The 23,613-nt window shown below is 42.3% G+C and overlaps 2 protein-coding genes across 2 annotated transcripts in view; one reads left to right on the top strand and one right to left on the bottom strand.

Moving 5' to 3' along the window:
- Window positions 1-237: 237 nt before the first annotated feature.
- ARPC2 (actin related protein 2/3 complex subunit 2) overlaps window positions 238-23,613 on the top strand; it is a 30,384-nt gene continuing 7,008 nt past the window's right edge. The window contains exons 1-7 of the mRNA XM_080932961.1: window positions 238-332; window positions 539-620; window positions 9,418-9,452; window positions 11,258-11,370; window positions 14,516-14,561; window positions 16,635-16,821; window positions 17,746-17,839. Coding sequence (XP_080789087.1) covers window positions 547-620; window positions 9,418-9,452; window positions 11,258-11,370; window positions 14,516-14,561; window positions 16,635-16,821; window positions 17,746-17,839 — 549 coding nt within the window. The 5' untranslated portion in view covers window positions 238-332; window positions 539-546. The remainder of the gene's footprint in view (window positions 333-538; window positions 621-9,417; window positions 9,453-11,257; window positions 11,371-14,515; window positions 14,562-16,634; window positions 16,822-17,745; window positions 17,840-23,613) is intronic.
- On the bottom strand, window positions 18,751-19,002 carry LOC308432991 (peptidyl-prolyl cis-trans isomerase NIMA-interacting 4-like; the record flags this gene model as incomplete). Its single annotated transcript, XM_080932883.1, has 1 exon — window positions 18,751-19,002. One exon carries the CDS (start codon window positions 19,000-19,002, stop codon window positions 18,751-18,753), a length of 252 nt encoding a protein of 83 aa, XP_080789009.1.

Here is a 23,613-nt window from a genome sequence, read left to right on the forward strand (position 1 = left end):
CAGGTGGACAGTAAGGACAACCGGGAATGACAGGTGAGGGATGGACTCCACTGGTCAGGAGAGGCGGGGCTGCGTGTCGCGCATGCGCACGCATGGCCTCTGCCTGCCTCCTTACCGGGACGCGCTTGCGGGCGTGTGCACGCGCGAGGTCGAAGCGGAAATGGCGCCGCGGGGCCGCGCGTCCGGGCGGCGAGCGGAAGTGGGTGTGAGAGCGGAAGTGGCCGGCTGGAGCCGGGGGCTGGGCGGGGACCGGGATCGTCGGTAAGGCGGCGGCGGAGGCGGCGGCGGAGGCGGCGGCGGCTCGGCAGGCGGGTTGAAGCTTCGGGGGCCAGGTCGGTCGGGTGGTGGCTGCCTCTACAGGCGGAGCGTGCCGGGCCAGCGCGTGTGTCCGCTTCTCCCCACCCCGCTTCCCGTCCCCTTCTTCCCTCACCTACCGCACCCAGCCCCCCTCGTCAGGGGCAGCGGGGCCGATCCCTCCGTCCTACCCTCGCTTGCCCACCCTCACCGCCCTTGTTTCTCCTTCCCCTGCCCGGGGCAGCCGCCGCCATGATCCTGCTAGAGGTGAACAACCGCATCATCGAGGAGACGCTCGCGCTCAAGTTCGAGAACGCGGCCGCCGGGTAAGCGCACACCAGGAGGAGGCCGAGCTGACCCTACCTAAATCCCGGGTGGCGTCCAGCTCCCCAAGCCCCAGAGGGAAGAGATCGGGAACCTGGCGCGGCTTCAGAGTTTCCCTGGCAGGGTGGACGTGGGAAGCCACGGGGCGCGGTGAGCCGAGGGCCTAAGATGCGTGGGGAGAGGCTGAGACAGGGATGCGGAAGCAGCGAGAGGACAGGAGCAAGGCGTGCCAGAGAACAGGAGACCTGTGGGACGTGAGGACAGCCGAGGCCAGAAGTCACGTCCGAGAGCCTACTGTCCTATGCGGGAAAGAGAAGGGCCCACTTTACGCTGTATTTTCCGTCATTGTTCCGAACCCAGGGAGATTTCTTTTGGGGAAGCTGGATTGAATGGAGTTTTTAGGAATTCCCAGAGCGAGGTGGGAAGAACGTGCAGGCCCAGATCGCCACCGGCATTCTGCTTCCCCACCCCCATCTCTCCCCCAGGAAAAGCAGGAGGCAAGACTGAAAGCAGACTTAGGTAGGCTGCTAGGGGCGAAAAACCTCAAACCTACTATGAGAGAAACTAGCCGTTTTGTTATATATTTCTCAGGCAAAGCCAACAGTTATCCGTCCACACTCATCCAAGCTCTCAAGATAAGCTTTTGTTTATTTATTTACTTACTTACTTATTTATTTATTTGGTTGTGTGAATTCTTCTGTAGTAATGCTAGCTGAGTTAAAAGCTTCTTCTGCTCCCAGAATCTATAAAGTTCTTAAGATAATCATTTAGCATCATCATCTTAATATAATGGGATGTATTTCAAGCCTTCTCTGTCAAACAAAAAAAACAAACTCCTCCCTTAAAACTGCTTTGCCTCTCTAATATATTTAAAACCTGAGCAGAGGACGTGGGGGTTAGTTTCTAATTTACGATGGCCTGTGGTCATTCCTTTGCCTCATTTCCTCATTGGTGAGGATGGGGCTTCACATTTTGGTTTCACAGTTAGGAAATAAGTGCAGGCTGCTTTCTGCGAACTAGGAACTAGAAATAGGAAAGTGTTCGCAGATCCACAGAGGGAAGAGGCTTGGGAGAGGGGGAATTCATTCATTCTCCCCGTTAATTCTAAGCATTTCTAATGAACTTGTGGTTCACAGACATTGGAAGCATGATACCACTACTTACATGGAATGTATCATCTGTACTGTCTCTTTTATAAGGCTACAGATTTTCTCTGCAAAACAAAATAGGACACTCCTTGAATTGGTACATTCAGTGAACATACTGTTGGCTGCCCTGGACTGCAGCTGAACACATGTGCGACTCACTTGCTTCTTGTCTTCAGCTTCTTTGCATTTTGAGTTTTGGAGTTAGTCAGCACACTGGGGCTTATTGTAGGTATGGGGTGTGTGCTTTTTTTTTTTTTTTTTTTTTAATTAGTGTAGCAAAAAGGAGGAAGTTAAGATAACTTCTGCATTTTCACAACTGATCTTAATACATACATCCTCAAGTCTTGACTAGCAGAGAGTGAGTCCTGGGTGGTTATAAGCAGATCCACAAGATAAGCAGCTGTGTGTGTTCAAGTGGAGGCATGCCTTTAAATGGAGGAGGACTTTGGCGTTTATTTATTCTAAAATGTGATCCATTATTCAGAACCTTATGTAGCCCTTTTTCTTTTAGGAAAGTCTCCTTAATGTTACGTGGTTGGTGGTGTTTGCCTGTGGTCCAAGCACATTCAACTGTAACCCCAGCTTTCAGGAGCTCATATGAAACAGGAGCAAAAGTTCCAGGTCCTAATGAGACCTTGTATAAAAAGAAAAGAAAAGGCCAGGCCAGGCCAAACCAGGCTTGATGTGCTTGTAATCTCAGTGCTTGGAAAGTGGATGCAGGAGGATCAGGGAGCAAGGCCAACCTGGCCTACCTTGTTGCAAATAAAAAGCTTACTCTTTCAGAAAGATTAAAATAGAGTTTTAAATTTGGAGGGCATACGTTAGAATTTCTGGGTTTTATTTTTTATTTTTATTTTTTGATAAGGATGCTCACTGTAGCCAGGTTTAATGTCTGAAGTGATATGTTTTATCTTATTCTAGCTCATCCTTGGGATATATGGCATAACAAATATGTCCAAAACATTGTGTTTAAAATACTTTGAAAATCTTTGAGAAGAGACTATAAAGGACCGGGGTTTCCTGAGATTGCCTGTTTCTGTGGGTGTGGTGGCACCCTCCTATAATCATCACACTAGGAAAACAAGCAGATGGGTCAACACAGGTTCCAATCCAGCCAGGGATATTTAGTAAGACTCTGTCTCAAAAGGATAGGAAAGCAAAGCCTACCTCTGAGCAAGTGTGTTTCCAGGTCCACCCTTTAAGATAAGTAGCACTGGAGTGGTTACAAAGGCCACACCTAATACCACTGCTCTCTTCAAGGTTGGCTAGATTGCTTATCGAAAGCATCTATAGGTCTTAACAGAGCTCAGTACCAGGCAGCAGTTGAAAGGAAGGGGAGCCTTTAGAAGACAGCCAGTTAGCAAAGCTAGGGAGGAACTGACTATTCCTTTTAAGCTCTGATCTTCTCCCAATATAGCTTATCCATCAGTTCCTCCCTAAGAGAGACCCTGGAGAGCCAAAGGCTGTGCAGGGCGGAAACCTGGGGGAGCTCAGCTCTATGCTGCTTTTTGCATTTCTCAGAACATATTAATTAGGGAAATTAAGTTCATGGAAGCCATTGCCAGGGTGATTCTTCCGTTCTGCAGTGTCTGTGTACCACAACCACTCACCAAATGTGGCCTGTTAGATTTAAATAAAAAGATGAAATAAAACTAGAATTTGTTTCCTGAGTTGCACTAGCTGTGTTGGATTTCTAGGCTCCATGACCACATGGGGGCTAGTGGCTGCTGGGTTAGCACAGTGTTCGTGCCTGTTACTGTAGACAGCTCTGCTGCATGGTGTTCTGCCTACTGACAATGAAAGTGTGAGGTGGTTTCCTTTGGGGAAGGTGTTTCGGTTCTCGGGGCCTTGCACATGCTGGGCAAGCACTCCTGCACTGCATCCCAGCTCTCAGGAGCTGTTCTTCAAAGTAGCTTTAGAGAAGTTTGTACTCCAGAATGAGGTTGCATTGGCTTTCCTTTTCATTGTCTTACTTTATTTTCAATAATCCCTTGGGTTATCTTGCTGGGTCTTTTTGCCTATAGCATCAGACTGAAAGTTAAAACTTGTACTTGGGTGAGACTTCTGCAAAACAAATTTTTTAAGCATATAATTGGCCACGATCATTTGTAATTTATTAGATCTATCTGTGTAAGGGTCTTCATAAAAGGATGCAGTAAAGCAATTCTTGTCAGATGGCAGTCTCCACACTATGACTAATTCAAAAGCTACACCCATCACTGTAAATAATGTCCTGCATAAGTCTTATCAACAGCACTACCTTTCCACTTATGAATTTTTGCCCAGACCACAATTAAGGCAGAAGTAATCTGGAAATTTAATTGATTTGTTGTTGTTATTGTTACTGCATACACACCAAGAATCCTTTATCCTCAAAAGCAAAGCCTGTCAACTTTGCAGTTACACAGTTCACCACTGAGGAAATGCTATTAGATGTGAGCTGCTGTTGATTTTAAATGCCTTCTGGCTCTTTACCACAGCCTGTGCATATTGTGGGGAGCTGCGGTTCTGTGGGGGGGAGAGCTCAGTAAGCAAGCAGCGCTGAGTGGGGTGGGCGAGGACTGTGGGTGGAAAAATTTGAGAAAGGAATACATTAAATCTTGTAGATACCTTGTTCTCATTCCCAAATATGCCACACATGTCCTCAGAGAGACAGACTGGCATGAAGAGATTCAGAATTAGGACATTGTTTAAGCCTATGGATGTAGAGGGACGCACTGTTTGATTGTTACGGTCTAGTTGGTCTTTTTACAGGGTACTGTAGTTGACACACTGCTACCTGTCCTCTGACCTCTTTGCATTGTCTTTAGAGAAGGAATCTCTAAGCTAAACTGAGAACTAGGACTATTGTTTCAACCACTTTTGGTTCCTCAGAATCCCCCCCTTTTCCTCTCTCTCTCCCCTTCCCTCCCCCCACCCCCCCATGTGTGTGTTCTCAGTAAATACTATCTTGAAAGAATAAATGCAGTCATATTAAAAGGTTCTTAGTTTCTTTAAAAGCTTATCTTTTGTGGGGGTGGGGAGAACAAATGCAGAGGCCAGAGAAGAAATGTTGGTGTTCTACTGTATCGCTCTGTCTCATTCCTTTGAAACTGAGTCTCTTACTGGGCTTGGAATTATTCTGGCAGCCAGCACGTCCCAGTCATGACCCTGTCTCAGCCTCTGTAGCACTGAGGTTACAGGCTTTTTCTGTGGATCCTGGGGATTCTAACTCAGGTCCTCATGCTTACCCAGCATCTTCCCACACTGAGCGGCTCACTTCAGTGGTGGTGGTTGTGGTCTGAGACATGGTCTCACACTGTAGCCCAAACTGCCTGCAACTGTGTAGCCCAGGCTGGCTTCAAACTCATGGTGCTCATTCTACCTCCACTTCCTGTATGTCCTGCCACACCCAGCTTGTTACCACTTTTCTAAGAGTGTATGTCAGCTTTTATTTTCCTGTTCTCTGTCTTTTGAGAGGTGTGTTACCAAAAAAATGAAAGAAAAAAAAAAACCATCTTATACTTATTATGACTTGGGGGGGGGGGTGTACTCAGAAAGAATGATTGGAACTTCATAGAGGACTTTAAGAAAGTAACTTAAAAGGGCTGGAGAGATGGCTCAGTGGTTAAGAGCACAGACTGCTCTTCCAGAGGTCCTGAGTTCAATTTCCAGCAACCAAACAGGCTCACAACCATTTTTAATGAAATCCGATGCCCTCTTCTGGTATGTCTAAAGGCAGTGACAGTGTGCTTATATAAATAAAAGAAATAATTTTTAAAAAGAAAGTAATCAAAAATCTTCAGTGAACACAACAAAACAATTTCTCTAGTTCCTAATTCAGGATGTAGAAGGGATAACCAAAAGCGGTTCACAAGTGTCCCAGTGGAGAATTATTTCCATGATGTATTTAGAAGTAAAAACTGCAAAGACCTCACCAAAACAATGCGGTGACATAGTTGCTAGTAGTACTTAACTAACTCTTGACATTCTAGAAGCATCTTCAGAAGGTATAGTGCTATACCACACCCAATTTTAAGAAAGTATTTGGGTATAAAAGAGATGGCTCACCAGTTTAACAGCACTTGCTATTCTTGCAGAGTTCAGTTCGGAACCTACTTCAGGTAGCTCACAACCACCTGCTAACTCCAGATCTAAAAGATACAATGCCCTCTTTTGGCCACCGCATGTGTACACACAGGCAAATGAATCTTCAAAAACATTTTCCTTAGAGATTTGTTTTTATTTTACGCGTTTTATGAGTGTTTGCCTGCTACATGTACGTATGTGCATCACATATAAGCTCGGTGCCCATGGAAGTCACCAAAAGATATTTGATCCCCTGGAACTGGAATTACAGACAGTGTGAACTACCCTATGTTTGCTGTGAACTCAAGCCTTCTGCGAGAACAGCTAATGCCAGAGCCATCTTTCCAGCCTCTTAAGACATTTATTTTAAGAATATCTCTTAAAAGTCAGATGTGGTATCTCTTGTCTGTCATCCCAGCACTTGGCAGGCTGATCTCTGAGTTCAAGGTCAGCCTTGCCTACAGAGTTCCAGGACAGCCAGGACAGAGGAAACCCTGTCTAGAGCTTGTAATGACAAGCTCCTCCCTCTGCCTTCCAAGTTTTGGGATCACGGGTGTGCACTACCATGCTTGGCTGCTGTGCTTTATTATGTCATATGGGGGTAATATATGGGTTTTATGGAGAAAACTAAGAGAGGCTAATTGGCTTCTAAACATCACATAGCTAATCCTTGACAGCCAAGACATGACCAGAGGCAGTCACGCTGAGTCTGTGCATCCAGACAGCAGCTGGGTAGGATGGTGCTTATGATTCTAGCACTTGGGAGATCTGGGCAGGAAAATCAGAAGCCCAGGTCATCCTCAGCTACATAATGAGTTTGAGGCCAGTGGACTGCATGAGACTCTGTCTCAAAATGAAAATAAAGCTGGGATTGGTGGTGTGCACCTTTAATCCCAACACTCGGAGGCAGAAACAGGGATTGAACTTGGGTCCTTAGGCTTGGTGGCAGTACCTTTACTGAGCTTCTTGAATATGAAGCTTGAACAAATGGTAAAACAGTAAATGCTTCCTCTTTTTGGTCTTTTAAATGGACCCTAATATTACTGTGATTTTTCTTTTTTTTTTAAACCATAAACCAGAGCAAGCTAGCAGTGCTATATGTTCCTGTAACCCAGCATGCAGGAGGTGGAGGCCGAAGGATCATTTTGTAGGGCAAAACAAGCCTCAGCTACTAATAGGTTCGAGGCAGCCTAGACTGGGTGAGATTCTGTCTCAAAAATAAATAAATTAAAATACAGTAATAATGGAGGCAGAGTCAGGCAGACCTCAGAGTTCCAGGACAGCCAGAGAAACCTTGTATTGAAAAGTAGACCTAACATGCTTACCCACACTCCCTCCCCCCCTCCCTCCCTCCCTTCCTTCCTCCCTCCCTCTCTCCTCTTGTTGGGGCACAGAGCTTACAGCTCCTAAATATATCTTCCTGTTCTTTAGCCCAGTACCTTAACAGCCTTTCTCCATTAAACCTTTTGTGTAGCCTTGAAGAGTGAACTAAAAATTCATGACAGTGGTTTGGTAGATATTCCCAAGTCATAAGCAAGCCACGTAGAATGGATCTTAGTAGTGCTTCCCAGTGGAAATCCATGCTCAGGGTGCTTTCTTGCTAGAGAGACTCAAACCTTCAGTGTTTATGACTTATAACATTAAGATTCTTACGTTGATTTTACTCAGGTCTGTTGATGCAATAGCAAGGTGAGTTCAAGCCTAAGGGTTAGGTGGAAAATAACACCCCTAATATCCCTCCCACCCACCCAGTGAAGTCAGGTAGAATGGTCCCTGACTCTAGGACAGCCTGTCAGGTCTGCCAGAGTGTTTGCATGCTTCCTCTGCCTGTGCATCCTGCTAGTATTTTAGTTCAATGGACTTTTAAAGGTTATGTATGCTCTTGGTTTTAAAGGTAAGGAAAGTTTTATTGTTATTCATTGCCTTTTGTTTGTTGGTTACAGTTTGAAAATGAAAGTTCAGGCACAATTTCAGCTTTCTCCTTTTTGAAAGAGGGCATTTATTTGTTGAGAAACCCAACATTGAGCCAAGGATGACTGAATACTGATCCTACTGTATCCACCTCCCAAGTGATAAAATATCATGTAGCCACATCTCTTCTGTTGTTGTTTTTTGAGACAGGGTCTCCCTGTGGAGCCCCAATTACCCTGTCACTCACCATGTAGACCAGGTTGTCTCTGCCTCCCAAATGCTGGGAATATGGACATGAGCTTGCCTTGTGTTGTCATACATGGGTGGCTTTGAAAAAGCAGGGTAAACTTGGATGTTTCCTATAAGTGTTTTTTTCTTTAACATAAACTTAATAAAAGCTGGTTTGTTTAAAGGATATCATTTAGCCTCCGTATCAGCTTTTAACGTTGATAAGCTACATTAGATATTCCATTATTTCCCAGCAGAGCTGGAACTCCTCTTGGTTCCTTTCATACCCAAAGGCTGGAGAGATGAGCTCAGCAGTTAAGAGCACTTATTGTTCATACAAATAAATAAGTTCAGTTCCAGCACCCACATGGTAGCTCCCAACTGCCTATAACTCCAGTTCCAGGGGATCTGATGGCCTCACATACATGATTCACATGCCATCGTGTATAAATTAAGAATATTTAAAAGGAAAATTCCTATTTAAGAGGTCTTGAAGTGTGTGTATCTTGTCTGCTGAATGTGAAACAAACTAGAATCATTTGAATGAACTGCTAGCAAGCTGCTAGAGGAGTTTTCTGACATTGGCATTGAAGAGAAGAGTAACAGCTTTTCACTGGGGGATAATTGAGTAAAACATGCAGTAGCTGTTGCATTTCAGGTCTTCTAGGTCTGTTTTACTGTTTTGTCTGTAGTTGTTCTGCAAGATTGAGAAGATCATTTGTGTTCTCCCATTTCATAAATGAGAGGAAGAAAGGGGGGTAAAGATCTTATTTGTCCCAGAGCTTTACCTGTTCTGGTGACACCCCCACCCCTACCCCATGTTAGTTTGTGCTGTACTTCTGGGTAAGACCTGAAATAAAACAAGAGGTGGAAATAGAGCAGAATGGAGAGTGGCGGGTAAGGAAGAAGGGGAGTACACAGAGGCCTGAAAATGATCTGTGGGATGGGACAGAACTTACTGTGCTGTAGATGGCATACATAGCAAAGTCATTCTACATGACTATACTTAGCTGTTTTTCTGTTTGATATGTTACTTCCATAGGCATTATGCTGAGGATGGGGAGGCATTAACACAAGCTACTTTGTCTCATCTTCTACCTTTAGCAAGTCCAGGTCCCTGAAAGAATGAATGTGTGTTTTCTTCATGTTAGCCTTGCATTTAAATAGGATGCTCCAATTTCAGTAAAAATCAGGACACTTTCAAAATCCCCCTAAAAGCAAGCAACAGTACAATTATTTTCCCCATTTACATTTGATCTGTTTATGTATATTTGTGAGCCTGGCTTTCAGATTATGGCCTGAAAGAGTCGGCTTTCCCCTTTCACCCTAGGAACCTGGGGATCCACCTCAGGTCTGAAGTCATTAGGACTAGCTAGCAAGTGTCTCCACCCTAAGCCATTTTATCCCAAAATTATCTTACTAAGGCCTTTTTGTTGTTTTACAGAAACAAACCAGAAGCTGTAGAAGTAACATTTGCAGGTAAGTGTCTTTATCTCATCCCTTTTTGAAGAGGGATGAGATAAAAAGAAGATAATTAGTGTGGGTGTTTTGTCTGTGCTCCTTGTATGTGCCTGATACCTGAGGAGGCCAGAAGAAGGCATCAGATCTTTTGGAATTAAGAGTTACAAATGGCTGTGAGCTGCCAGATAGGTGCTTGGTATTGAACCTGGGTCCTCTGGGAGAACAGCCAGTTGTCTTAACCACTGAGCTAGTTCTGCTTCCCTGAAAAGAGAAGTTTTGTCAAGTCATTCTTGAGGCCTTCAAGAATTTTTTGTGTATTTATAGCATTGCTAACTGACTTTGGAGTTCAGAAAACTATATAAAGCTACCTTACGTATCTTAGCGAGTGGGGACACTTGATATCTTAAGAATTTGTTTTTTGTTTTGTACAAAGAACTGTCTTTCTACTTTGTCTACAGAGTTATAATCTGTAGATATCATCTAAGTTTGCCTAGCATTTGGGGGAGGTAGGGGTGATGATGGTAGAGCTTCTTTGTCAAATTAGAGAAATGGTGTTTCTTACCATTCCCTGTTGGCCATGTATGGTGAGTGTACAAGTCATCCGGGAGGCAGAGACAGAGCAGGTGGATCTCTCTAAGTTTGAGATCATTTGAGATCAGGTTGGTTTACATGGAGAGTTCTAGGCTAGCTAAAGCCACATGGTGAAACTGTATTTTATAAAACAAAAGAAAAAAAGAAAAAGAACTGGCTAGTCAAATGTGAGCTCAGAGATTGTACAGCTAAGTGTCCAGAAAGGCAAGTGCTTGACTGAGGATCTGAGAAGACTTGTAGCTCCTGAGGTGGGTGCCATCTGTGCATCCTCATCACGACCACAGTGCCTGGTCCACGTGGTTCTCATGGTTCCTATGCAAGTTCTCTGGATTCTGATCTTCAATAATGCTACAGGTGAGCTCAGCTCACTTTGTAGTGCAGGAAGAAAGAACCTTAAGAGAGGCCTAGAAATTAAAAGAGACTTAAGATCATCATCTGTCTTGTCTTGATCTTGGTTAGATTTTAATTCAAGTATTTTTCATAAAGAATTATTTATGTATATGAGTATACTGTAGCAGTATTCAGATACACCAGAAGAGGGCATCAGGTACCATTACAGATGGCTGTGAACCACCATGTGGTTGCTGGGGATTGAACTCAGGACCTCTGGAAGAGCAGTCAGTGCTCTTCACCACTGAGCCATCTCTTCAGTACCCTTAATTCATCTATTTAAGACAACAGTGTTTGTGGGTTTTTGTTGTTTTGAGACAGGTAATAGTTGGATAGCTTACCAGGTATTTAATATTAAAGTAGAGTCTTTGTTTGAATTTGAACATGACTGATTGTGAATGTGACCATGTAATATTATGTCTCCCAAAGATACATCTTTATGTATATATGGACCAGATGTTTAAGATTTGCTTTGTAATAAATTGAGGTGGGGCAAGTACATTCTGAAAGAAGCCCCATGTGCTGATCAGCATTAGTGCTGCGTAAGCGGATCTGTTTATAGCTTTCTTTCTCTTAGAAACTTGTGACGATGAAAGTTTTTTGTTTTTTTTTTAACATTAGTTAAACTATGGTTATACTATAGCTTTATAATTTTAAGAGAGACCAGAAAGGGGGCCATGGAGCAATTCCATAGCAGTTTTTCGGTTGGCTTCCCATGAACTAAAAATAAATATCATTTTACTTTTGTCTTATCAGAGGTCTCCTCATGGCCAGCCCTGTGGTAGGTACTGGGAGATTACTCCCGTTTCCAGAGTGAGCAATCTTTCTTGCTTTTTTCACAGATTTTGATGGCGTCCTTTATCATATTTCAAATCCTAATGGAGACAAAACAAAAGTGATGGTCAGTATTTCCTTGAAATTCTACAAGGAACTTCAGGCACATGGGGCTGATGAGGTAAGTTTCACATTGCTTTCCTTGGGACTCTTGTTTTTACTTTACCTTTTGTTGGCCCCTTGCCCTTCAAGGACACTTTATATAGCTAACTGGGGGTTCTAAATTCCATTCCCCATAAAAAATGTTTTCCAGAGAAGATTTTGGCTCTTTGCTTACTTGGTTTTATCTTGAAGCAATAATGATATTTCCTTAGCAAAGTTTAGAAGCTTTTTAAACAAGGGTTTCATATAGCTCAGGATGGATGGAAAGCCTCCAATTCCTGATTGCCTTCATCTTCCAAGTACTAGGATTATAGGCCTGTGCCACCATACTCAACTTGGAATTTTCAAATAATTTAGGTTAGATGGATTTTACAAATTAATGAAATTGAAACAGCTAGTCCACCAGAAATAACAGAATATTTTCTTAACTAGTACAGAAATAGTTATAGTAACAATAATAAGACAGGTTCTGTTCTATATTTAGAATCTTATCAAGGCAGCTTGGAATTTGTGGTGTGTTAAACTTCATAGTGTTGGTTTTCATTCCGAAAGTGAAGCATAAGTAGCTGTCTTGTAAATCTTTCTAAGTTAATATTCTTTAGAGCTGACCTTTCCACCTATCCTTTATAACCACCAAAGGGAAGTGCGAAGGGCTGTCTGGGCCTTCTGCCTTGTGCCCTGGCTTTGGATAGCTAGAGTAGGAGGTTTGGTTCCTGTTGAACTGCAGTTGCTCTGGGGCGAGCCATTTATGGAAGAAAGAAAATGCTTTACACCAGTGTGTGCACATTGTGGTTGGGTCTCAAAGCAGGAAGTATGACTCAGTTCCTGAATCAGTTTTAACGAACTAGGCTCTCCTTAATCTGCTACGTGAAGATGCAGCCATTTCTTTCTGAAAGTGGTAGCTTATGAACAGCTTCGGATTTCTGAAAGGCTTTGTATTAAGGAATATGATCTAGAACTCTGTAAAGTTTTGTTCTAAGATCTGTAGGGTGCTGAGCCCTTTTTTGTTAAGGTGCTTTTGATTTGCTGAAGGAAGAGAAGTAACCAGAGAGAATCTGAGGGAATTTTATCAGAAGACAAGCTCCTGCAGCTTGTGACCCAACCTGGCTGGGATTTATTAAGACTCATTTTATCCTGTGCTTGGCCTGTTAGTGGATCTCTGGAACACACTGCAGTTTTCATAGCGGAGTAAGCAATAAGTAACTCCCTAGGTTGGTTAAACAGTAACCAGCCTGTGATAACCACAGGAAGCTTGTTATTGTTCACAGGCCCTTTTTAAAAGCAGAACGCTCTGTTGCTCAGTAGGCAGACAGTTGTAAGTAGGTAGGTCACCTTTCTCTTTTCCCAACTGTTAAGAGGCACAAATGTAAAGGTGAATCAAGATTGGAAGTGTGCTGCACTGGTACACAGCTGTGAGCCCAGCAGTGGGAGGTGGGCTCCGGGGGATCATGAGCTCCAGGCCTGTGTGGGTTACATAGTGAGGTTGGTCTCAGGAGAGTAGCAGAGAAACGTTCAAGGGTTGTGCCAGGAACAGAGAAGACCTTCAATGGCTCAGTGGGTGAAAGCACTTGACATGCAAACCTGATGACCTGAGTTCAGTCCCTGGAATCATGGAGGAAGGAGAAAACTTGATTTCTAGAAGTTGTCTTCTGACCTCCACACTTGGCACCAGCAGCCACACACATGATAATAATCATAAATAAAAAATTAAATATTTCAGGGCTAGAGAGATGGCTCAGCAGTTAAAAGCACTGACCACATGACGGCTCACAACCATGTGTAATGGAATCAGTGTATATGTAACATAAGTAAATATTTAATTAAAAAATTAAATATTTTAAAGAAGAACAAAGGAATAAAAAGTGGTATAAACATGACTCTAAATATTTTACAGATTTCAGAACATTCACTTAGTAAAACTGGAGGGACTTTGGTTTTACACATGTCTGATACTCCGTTTTTTCAAGTGTAAGATTATAGCTCAGAGGGAGCATGCCACTGTTCCTTTATACCGTAGTCTTAGGAGAAGTGGTATGTGGAACACCTGAAGGTCAAAACTCCAGGCGCCACTAACCAAGTCCGTGACCTTGAGCCCGTCTCCTCCCTCTTCTGTAACAGTTCACTTTGTGGTATGATTGCTGCCTAGCAGTTGCACTGGGCATTGCCTGCTTTTCTGTCTATGTAAACAAGTGTGATCGTGAATTCACACTTTGGGATTCACAGTTACCAAATTCTGTAGATGAGGATTAAGTATAGAAATATTAGGAAGTTATTCACTTCAAAAATATTTTGAAGCACTTTGGCAATATAACTCTAAAGCATATTTAAGATTGGTTTCTTTGAGAGGGCATAGCTTCATGGCGAAGAGTTTTTTGAGCTTCTACAAGGTTCTGGGTTTGGTCTCTGCCATCACCAAGAAAAGGAGTGGGTTGGGAGTGAAAGGCCTTATTAACCTTTAATGGGTTTTCAAATGGAACATAAAACACAGTTTTGTGTATTGTAATGCTGTCTAGAGAGTTCTTTGAATGTAAGATGAGAATATTCATACACCTTTAGACAGCCATTGAATGTAATGAGGCTTTTGTCTATGTTCTATTTCCAAAGCTGGAACACAGCAGAGTAAGTGTCCGAATGGAGAGATTCCGGGTCGGTAGACACTGTTGTATAAAATACTGGCATTACCAGCTCGCAGAAATTGTTATACATTGCCCTTTGCATTAAAAGCCAGCTGCGACCTAAGTTATTTTATAGCACACAATATTAACATACTGACTAACAGAAGTTAGTGCCTGGAAATTGGTCTTTACCCCTTCTTTCGCCTGGGTGAGGCTTCAACCTGGGTTTAGTTGATGTATTCTGTTGTCATACCTGAACTTGCCTGCATCTGCTCTATGTATGCAGTGTAGAATCTGAAAAGAGAAAACAGCCACTGGACTAACCTTTGAATTATAATCCAGTTTTTTGAGAGATCTGTTTCATCACCTAGATGAGTTCACTTTTCCCTCTAGTTTGCCACCTACCAATTGAAAATTCAGGAGATTAGTTTAGGAAGAGTTTATGGAAAGTACTGTGTTTTTTCATATTTCATAAAATCTTTCATATTTCATAAAATAATGAAATTACCACAAATTTTAGATTAACTTTTCTTCTCTCTCTCTCTCCAGTTATTAAAGAGAGTATACGGGAGTTTCTTGGTAAACCCAGAACCAGGTAAGTAGTGATGCCAGCAGCTGTGACTGATAGCAAAGCACCATGTCCTGTTTGTGTCCCACTGTTTGTAGCTACAGGATTTTGTTTACATTTTCATTCTGTAAAATATTTCTGCAGGAGCCCAGTTCTCCAGTCAGCTCCCTCTGTATAAGTAGCCATTAAAGGGGTCTGATTTTTTTCAGTGTAATATGGTGGGTTATTACTAACACCCAAGAATGATTCTTTATTTAGGTCCTTTAGCCAGAGGAGCCTCCTTTGTTGGAGTGAGTGTTCTTTGAGCACAATCAAAATCTCTTGGCACTGGGGGGTTAACTCAATTTGTAAAGCACTTATCTCTAAAGCAGCATCAAATTAAGAAACATTGCACAGTTGTAATCCTAGTGCTGGGGTGATCACAAGTGTTGCAGTAAAACTCCAACCTCAATAAGTCTGTGCAACAACACTACTCAGCAACAATATTTATAAGCTGTACACCTAGATTAAGCAGGTTTACCACTACACTACTCTATTCCCTGGCTCTATGTTCCCTTGCTACTTAGGACTTCTGGTCATGTTCTGTTCTATAGTCCTTCTACCTCCTCTTCCTCTCTCCTTCCCTCTCTTCCCTCCCCCCTCCACTCCCTTTAAAACCTCCAGCCCCACCTTTTCTTTCCACTGCCCAATCATAGGCTCTAGCCTTTTTTGACCAGTTAAAATGGGGAGAAGGTTCACGAAGAGTATGTAAACTCCTCCTCCTCCTCTTGAAGAAGCAAAATTAACATTAGAATACAAACCAGAGTTACCCACCACACTAATATTCCCTGAGCTTGCTTGTGGCCACGCTAGCCAAATTGGTAGCCCCTAGTTCTCAAAATGTGAGCTAAAGAGATGGAGAAGTGTTTGAGCAGTTGAAGAGCACTGATTGCTACTCCAGAAGAGCCAGGTTCAATTCCTAGAACCCATATGGCATCTCACAGGCATCTGTAACTTCAGATTAAAATAAAAACCAGTGATTAGTTTTAAAAGTTTTGTTTTAAAAAAGAAAACCTAAAATGGACAGCTCCTTAGGAAACACCCCAGATCAAGCCCTAGTCTCCGTTTATTCAAAAGGATACACAAGTAAGTGGCCTTGGGAAAACTGGACAAACATTGGTTCCCACTCACAACCCCTAGTAACATTAGTATGAATAACCATGAAAAAGTACCACCATTACTGACTTGATTAGTCTTTTCCTGGCATTCATGGGCAGAAGGAGGCAGGGTCACTTAATGGTCAGTAAACATGATTCTTTAGAGATAGTTTTGCTGTGTAGCCCTGGCTGTCCTGGAACTCAAGATACCAACCTCAGATGCTTAAATGCTGACTGGCATTACAGGACTGCAGCCACATGCCTACTGAAAAACCATACTTGTACCCAGCTTGATGTTCACAGCTATCTCTTCCCTTCCATCTACCACATTCTTTTCTGCCCCACCTTAGGGCTTCCCCTCCCCTTCTTGCCACAGATGAGGGCATTTGGAGGTTGGACAGTTTTCAAGGTGAGGAAACAAGTGAGGCCAGAACTTGGACCCACTTCTGTTTGACTGGAAACAGAGTAGCCTGTTGTGCTCTTTTTAACAAGTCCCTGCTTCTCTGAAGTACTTTTCTTTCTAAATGAAGATAAGCTTATCTGTCCTGACTTCTTTGAAGAAAGGCATGGGGATCAAATGAAATGGAATTCTGAAAACACAGATAGACTTTATTGAGGAAGTACGTGTGTGAGGAACAGATTTTCTACCCAGCCTCTTACAGGGGCTTTGCAGTGGGGTGGGAGTGGGGGAGGATGGGGTCTTATTTTATTCCCACAAAGCTTTCACTTGCTGGCCATGCATATTAGACCATTGGAGAAAATACAGCCTTGTACAGCTTAGCCTCATATAGTCCTCCTTCACAACTGCTTGGAATTTATTAACTAGCTATAAATATTTACATACTGTAGTATAAGGTATAAGAGCAATTGCCTCTACACTATGTTTACTTGGGAGAGATGGGTTTGGTTTAGTTTTTGTTGGTTGGTTTTTATGTAACTGATGGATTTTTTTTCTTCCCACAAGGATACAATGTTTCTTTGCTATACGACCTGGAAAATCTACCTGCATCCAAGGATTCTATTGTGCATCAGGCTGGCATGTTGAAGAGAAATTGTTTTGCCTCTGTGTTTGAGAAATACTTCCAATTCCAAGAAGAGGGCAAAGAAGGAGAGAACAGAGCAGTTATCCACTATAGGGATGATGAGACCATGTAAGTATGGACTTTTGTTCCTCAAGCCTGAGTGTGGCCATCTTACAAGGCACTTAAGAAATAGAATGTGATCAAGCCTGGTATATGGATCCTGTTGAAATTCTTTCTTATAGAATTTATTAGTCTGGGATATAATGATAAAAAAAAAAAATAGACCACTTCTCAGCATCTAAAGTTGACAGAAGATGAAAAGAAAATCTTGTGCTTTCCTTTAAGGAACTAATTTTTAATGTGTTTATTTTTTAGGTTTACTTATAGTTTTATGTGTTTTGGTATTTTGTGGTTGTGGGCTGCCTTGTAGGATGGGAATTAATCTTAACCACTGAGCAATCGGCAGGCTCAAAGCACTACTTTTCAGAATTCTCTCAGAAAAAAGTATCCTTTGGGCTGGGGAGATAGTTGAGCCCTTCAAAATACTTACTGCTTTTCCAGAGAATCTAAGTTTAATTCTCAACCCACATGACAGCTCACAGTTGTCTGTAACTTCACTTCCAGGGCATTGGGCACACATGTGCACAGGTATATGGACATTCAAAACACCCCCATACATACCAGATTAAACACATAGGCACCAGAGGCAAAATGTAGATACTGTTACTGCAGCTCTTAAGTTATATGTATAAGTATATAAATTCATACATATGTGTATGGATCCTAGCATGTATAAAGAGATTTTTTTTAATAAATAACATTCTAAGAATAACTTAAAATGCCTAATATATACAAAATAGATAAATCTAACTTTGTTAATTTCACTTCCTTGGGAATGTGTTTATTGCCCTGCCCTTTCTGACTCCAAATACTAGTCTCTGGCTTACCTGTGTTTTATTGATTAGAGACTTTGGACTTCACCCTTCTACTTGCAGGTGGGGTTAGGAACAGTTCTTCTGATTCTTACTTAATTCCTGAGTTTTGTCCCCTCAGGTATGTAGAGTCTAAAAAAGACAGAGTCACAGTAGTCTTCAGCACAGTTTTTAAGGATGACGACGACGTGGTCATCGGAAAGGTGTTCATGCAGGTACGGAGCAAAAATCTTCAGGGGAAATTGTGCTGTTGGAAGTTAAGTCATTACATACTTGTGTATACAGCCACCATATGGTAGGGACTCAAAACTCAACCGTATAGTATTTGCCTGATATGCATAAAGTTTCAGGTCTGTCCTCCAGTGCCTGGGCAAATGGTAACAAGAACAGAACAATGTACATATCATATACTCTGTAGAATATAAAAGACAACAGTTCTGTTAGTATTTACTTGAAGATGTAATGAACAACCCTGTCTTAGTTTGCTTTGATAAAAAACTGTGACCAAAAACAACTTGGAAGAAAGAGATGTATTTCCTCTTAGCCTTCTAGGTCAAAGTTCATCTCTGAAGGAAGTCCTGGTACCTCAAAACCTAGAAGCAGGAACAGAAGTAGAAACCCAGGAGAAGTGTTACTTTCCGGCTTGTTCCTCATAATTTGCTCAGCCTGATTCCTTATATAATCCAGAACCACCAGCCTAGGGGTGCCACCCTACACAAAGAGCTGGGTCCTTATAAATTAGTCATTAACCAGGAAAATGCCCCCACAGACATGCCCACAGCACACTCTAAGACAATTTCATCACAAGGTTCCCTCTTCCCTGATATGTCTAAGTTTATGTCAAATTGACGGAAACCAACCAGCATAGCGCCCCCACCAAAACATGAATGTCTGTTTCTTGTTGATAGTTCTGGCCTTTTGCAGGACAAAGCAAGAGGGTGACTAAATTTTGGCTGAGTAGTAACTATCCTTCCTTCTGTGATGGTGTCCTTGGTCTCAAGTGTGGTCTCATTTTCTTGTCTGTGTTTGCTCAGTTTTGTAGCAAGGTTGGTTTAGGTCCCAACCCTTTTCAGAATGGTCAGTATTTTTTTTTTTTTTTTTTTTTTTTTTTGGGTCTTTCATGTGATTATGTGATTTTATTTCTTCCTTCAACCATAATAATATGATATCCAAATTTTGTCTTAACTGGTGGGTCTGTAAACGCAGGCTTATCCTTCCCACTTACAGGCAAGGCAAATGCTGCTTCTTGAAATGGCCCCACCATGGATCCTCTGGTCATCCAACCCAAGTCACCCCCTTGTCTGGCTTTATCTTCACTGTATTGTGTGGCCACGTCACTGAATCTCATACCAGACTTTAACTTTTCCGAGGCTTCCATGATTTTCCCATGTTTTTCACATAGAATGTGTCTGACCTTTACTGAATTGCCACTACCTTTAGAACCCTGAGACTTCTTGTCAGCACTGTCACTCCCAGAGGCTGCACCTCCTTTCCCTCCTTTTCCAGAACCAACTGTCCCCAGTAATGAGTTCTAAAGTAGGAGATGACACACAGTAGACGGAGTTGTAGCCTGGCAGGAGAGCCACGTCACAGGCTCGGTGAGTCACCATAGATTGCCTCCTGCTGGGGAGAATCATGGGATTCAGAAAGACATTTTGTCCTTGAGATTGTAGTGCAGTGGGACTCAGCATATTCTAGATTCATCGTGAATGTGTTTTTGTCTGCTGGCCAGTCACTGGCTCTCGGACATTGAGAGCTTATTGAACAGGAAGTATTCAGACATCAAAGTTTAATACATTGGCTAGTTTCTTTTTTAAGCTTTTTTTTTTCTTAAGATTTATTTATTTTTATTTATATGAGTACACTGCAGCTGTCTTCAGACACACCAGAAGAGGGCATCAGGTCCCGTTACAGATGGTTGTGAGTCACCATGTGGCCGCTGAGAATTGAACTCAGGACCTCTGGAAGAGCAGTTAGTGCTTTTAACCACTGAGCCATCTCTCCAGCCTCTTTTTTTTAAAGCTTTACTACATTTACCTATCCTTGGTAGAATGGTGAATGCTGTTTTATTTTTTTAATTCTGAAGCAGCCAGGCTCGTGGCCCAGCCTCTAATCCCAACCACTTAGAGGCCTGAGGCAGGAGGATTGCTGCAAATGGACTAGACTATATAGAGTAAGACCTTATTTCAAATTTTCCCCCCTTAGAAAGAAAATTCTGAAGCAGGATCTTCTCCTCGACCCCTCCATAGACTTGAAGGACAGTTGTGCTATCACAGTCGGACTTTGTGTTTGAGCTGCCTCCTACCTAGCAAGGGGAATTTTCAAAATGCTATCCTCACCAATGGCCTTGTACTGAGACTAACGAATCAGACACTCTAGGAGTCCCTATGCAGAGAAACTTGAATGTTGACATTTGGCATTTAACAGTTTTGGGTTTCATGAAAAATCTTAATATATGATTCTCTTTTTTTAAGATTTATTTATTTATTTATTTATTATGTATGAGCACACTGTCACTGTCCTCAGACACACCAGAAGAGGGCATCAGATCCTATTCCAGATGGTTATGAGCCACCATGTGGTTACTGGGATTTGAATTCAGGACTTCTAGAAGAGCAGTCAGTGCTCTTAACCACTGAGCCATCTCTCCAGCTCAATATCTGACTCTTAACAGCCTTTAGACAAATATTTCATAATATTTTTTCTGCAGAATTATTGGGAACTAAATACATTAGTTAAGAGATTGGGCTAAATGTAGGCTAGCAACTAATTTGTAAAACTATGAAGTATGAATTTAGATTTGACTGGTTGTGGGGGTGAAGTTTTTTTTAAGTCTTTTTTCACTTTTTTCGTGGAATATTTCAACCTATTTTTATACTTCAAACAAATTTTACCTCTTAGAGTTTACTGCAGTTTGCTCTGTAGGATTTTTGTAAAGGTTCTTTTTTTGGGGTGGGGGGAGTATGAATTTACTCTTCAATGTTCATGTGGCAAGACGGTTACCTAAAACGGAAAGCAAGACTATTGTAGTGGTTTGGTTTTGTATTTGTGCTGCCAGTATTTCTAGCTGATGATGTGTGACCCATCTTCTCAGCCACCTTCTCCATAGCAAAGGCGAGGGTGATTTGCTGTAGTGACCATAAAGACCAAGTTAATCACCTAAGATTTTCCCTGCATCCAGGAAAAGTTATTGTTTTGCTTTGCTTTTTTGATTTGTTTTTCTTTCTTTCTTTTTTTTTTTTAAGATTTTTAAAGTTTAGTTATGAGTACACTGTAGCTGTCTTCAGACACACCAGAAGAAGGCATCAAATTCCATTACAGATGGTTGTGAGCCGCCATGTGGTTGCCAGAAATTGAACTCAGGACCTCTGGAAGAGCAGTTAGTGCTCTTAACCACTGAGCCATCTCTCCAGCCCCTTTTCTTAAAACAGGCACCCTTTCTCCATGCAACCCAGGCTAGCCTGGAACTCAAGTGTTTACCTAGCTGTCTTCACAGTTGGAGCAGTCCACTCCCCTACCGCCCATGTGCTGGAATTAGGTTTGTCACCACCTCTGGCAATTGTTTATGTTAAGGCGCACTTTGTAGCATGTGGGCCCAGTAAGAAAAGGGTGGGATTTGCATGTTATTTTCACACGTGAGCCATGCTGATTTCCTAATGTAATGTTTCAGTTTTAGTACATGTGCTACTTAAGTGAGCACTCTGTTTTCTTAGACTGTTTCACTATGTAGCCTAGGCTGGCCAGTAACTTGTGGTCCTCCTGCCTTAGTCTCCTGAGTTCTGGAGTGTGCCACTATGTCCAGCTTGAATTACACACAGATTTAAGGTGCTCATTTTTTATAAATAGTTTATCCCCAGAAAATATTACACTTTCTTGGAAGAAAGAAATGGTACCATGGGCTTAGCAGCTAAAGTCATTTGCCACCAAACAAGATGGCCTGTGTTTCATTCATCCCAAGGTCCTACATGGTGGAATGAAAGAACCAACAGTTGTTCTCTGATCTCCACACAAATGCTACACTACAAATGCTCACACACAGAGCAAATTAAATATAATAAATGTTTTTTTAAAAAGAAATAGTGTCCTGGTATTGAGCAGACATCCTATCTTGTCAGAGAGGAGAAAAAGAAACAATCTGACTGATTTTTATGTATTAGATAGTTAAGACAGGAGGTCTGTTTGGAAGTTGATTGCTGTTGCTGTTTCAAGAGAAAGCAGAGAAGAAAAGAGGATGTTGGGGTGTCTAAAGACTATTTCTTGCTGCAGAAAGTATTAATTTTGGGAAGGATGTAGAGAAGAAGAGAGACTTGACTTTCATGTAGCCAAGGATGATCTTGATTTCTTTGTGTCTGTTTGTTTGCTTTTTGTTGATTTTGTTTGTTCTTCATGGGGAAGATGGTTGAGACAGAGTCCTGCTGTATAGTCATGGCTGTACATAGACCTGGACAGTACATAGACCAGGCTAACCTCAAACTCAGAGAATCTGCCTGTCCCTCTCTCTTGAGTGCTGCAATTAAAGGCATGCATCACCATGATCTTGAATTCTTAATCTATTCCCAAGTGTTGGCCTTACATGATGTACCCTGTCTCCAGATAGCTCTCCTTTAGGGAAAAGGCTATGTTGCTAACTCTATGTCCTTCTCTTCTTCATAACCCAACACCAGCCAGGCAGTGTCATCTCAGAGGTAGTGTATAAAACAAGCAGAATAACATATGGCCTGTATTTTGATTGAGACTTGATAATCAGTGTGTCTTAGTTAGGGTTTCTATTGCTGTGAAGATACACCACGACCACAGTAACTTTTATAAAGAAAGACAATTGGGGCTGGCTTACAATTCAGAGGTTTAGTCCATTATTGTCTTGGTGGGAAGCAAAGCAGCATGCAAACATGGAGAGGAGCTAAGAATTCTGCATCTGGATTGACAGGCAGCAGGAAGACCACTAATTAGGCCAGGCCTTAACACTCACCCTTAATGACACACCTCCTCCAGTTAAGCCACACCTACTCAAACAAGGCCACACTTCCCCCTGGGGCCACCGCTTATGGGGGCCCATTTTTATTCAGACCACCACACTGTGTTCTTCTACTTGTAATACAAATGGGAGCTTAGTTCCTGCCCCTTCCTGCCCATTGCAGGGGTTCTGTACTGGAGCGTGTAGGCCTGCTTTCTTTATTACTCAGCAGGACTATGCTAGACAGACTCTTTGAAGGGCAGAGAAAAAAATTGGAATAAAGCAGGAGCCTTGGCCTAAGGAACTCAGCCTGGCAGGGAAGCCAGATGCCCTAATGAATGGTGAAGTATAGAATGCTTGTGGAGAAGATAATAGTAGCTCTCAGAGTATCCAGTTGTCCCTGGCTGTTAGAGATTGACTATAAAAGAAATGGTATGTGAGCAGCAGCCACACTTCCTTGTCATATGGCTGCGTGACCATGTTTCCAGTGTCCTATCCCTAAGACTGTCAATGTTTCAGGAGACCTACTCCGTCTACATGTTGGCTTTGTATCTTTTTTTTCTTCTTTAAAGGACAGGGTTCCTAAGTAGTGGATCCAAGGCTTTGCATTACTTCTGTCATTGCTGGGAGCTCTGGGAGAAGGATGTTACAGTCACTTGTCTTTTGTACAGAAATGCACAGGGTGTGGGGATTAAAGGATAAAAGGAATGGCCTGGGTTTGTTATTTTGGTCCTTTTTTCTTACAGTTTGATAAGCACTGTGCTTTTGTTAAGGACGTGGGCTCTTTTATTATTTTGGATTGTTTGGTTTAGTTTGAGATAGACTCTCCTATAGGCTGGGGCTATCCTTGAAATGTCAAATATGTCTCCTTCCAAGTTTTGCAATAATGTGTCTGTGTACTCCTGGCTGGTTAGAATTTTCTTACTGTATGTTTGCTTGTTTAGGTGGGGGAGGGTCTTTCTAAGTAGTCCATGCTTGCCTGACTCCTCTGCCCTACCTCCTGAGACAACCGAGCTTCTTTCATTCTGTCACCTT

The sequence above is a fragment of the Micromys minutus genome (assembly GCF_963924665.1).
Source record: "Micromys minutus genome assembly, chromosome: 19".
Taxonomy (NCBI): Eukaryota; Metazoa; Chordata; class Mammalia; order Rodentia; family Muridae; genus Micromys; species Micromys minutus.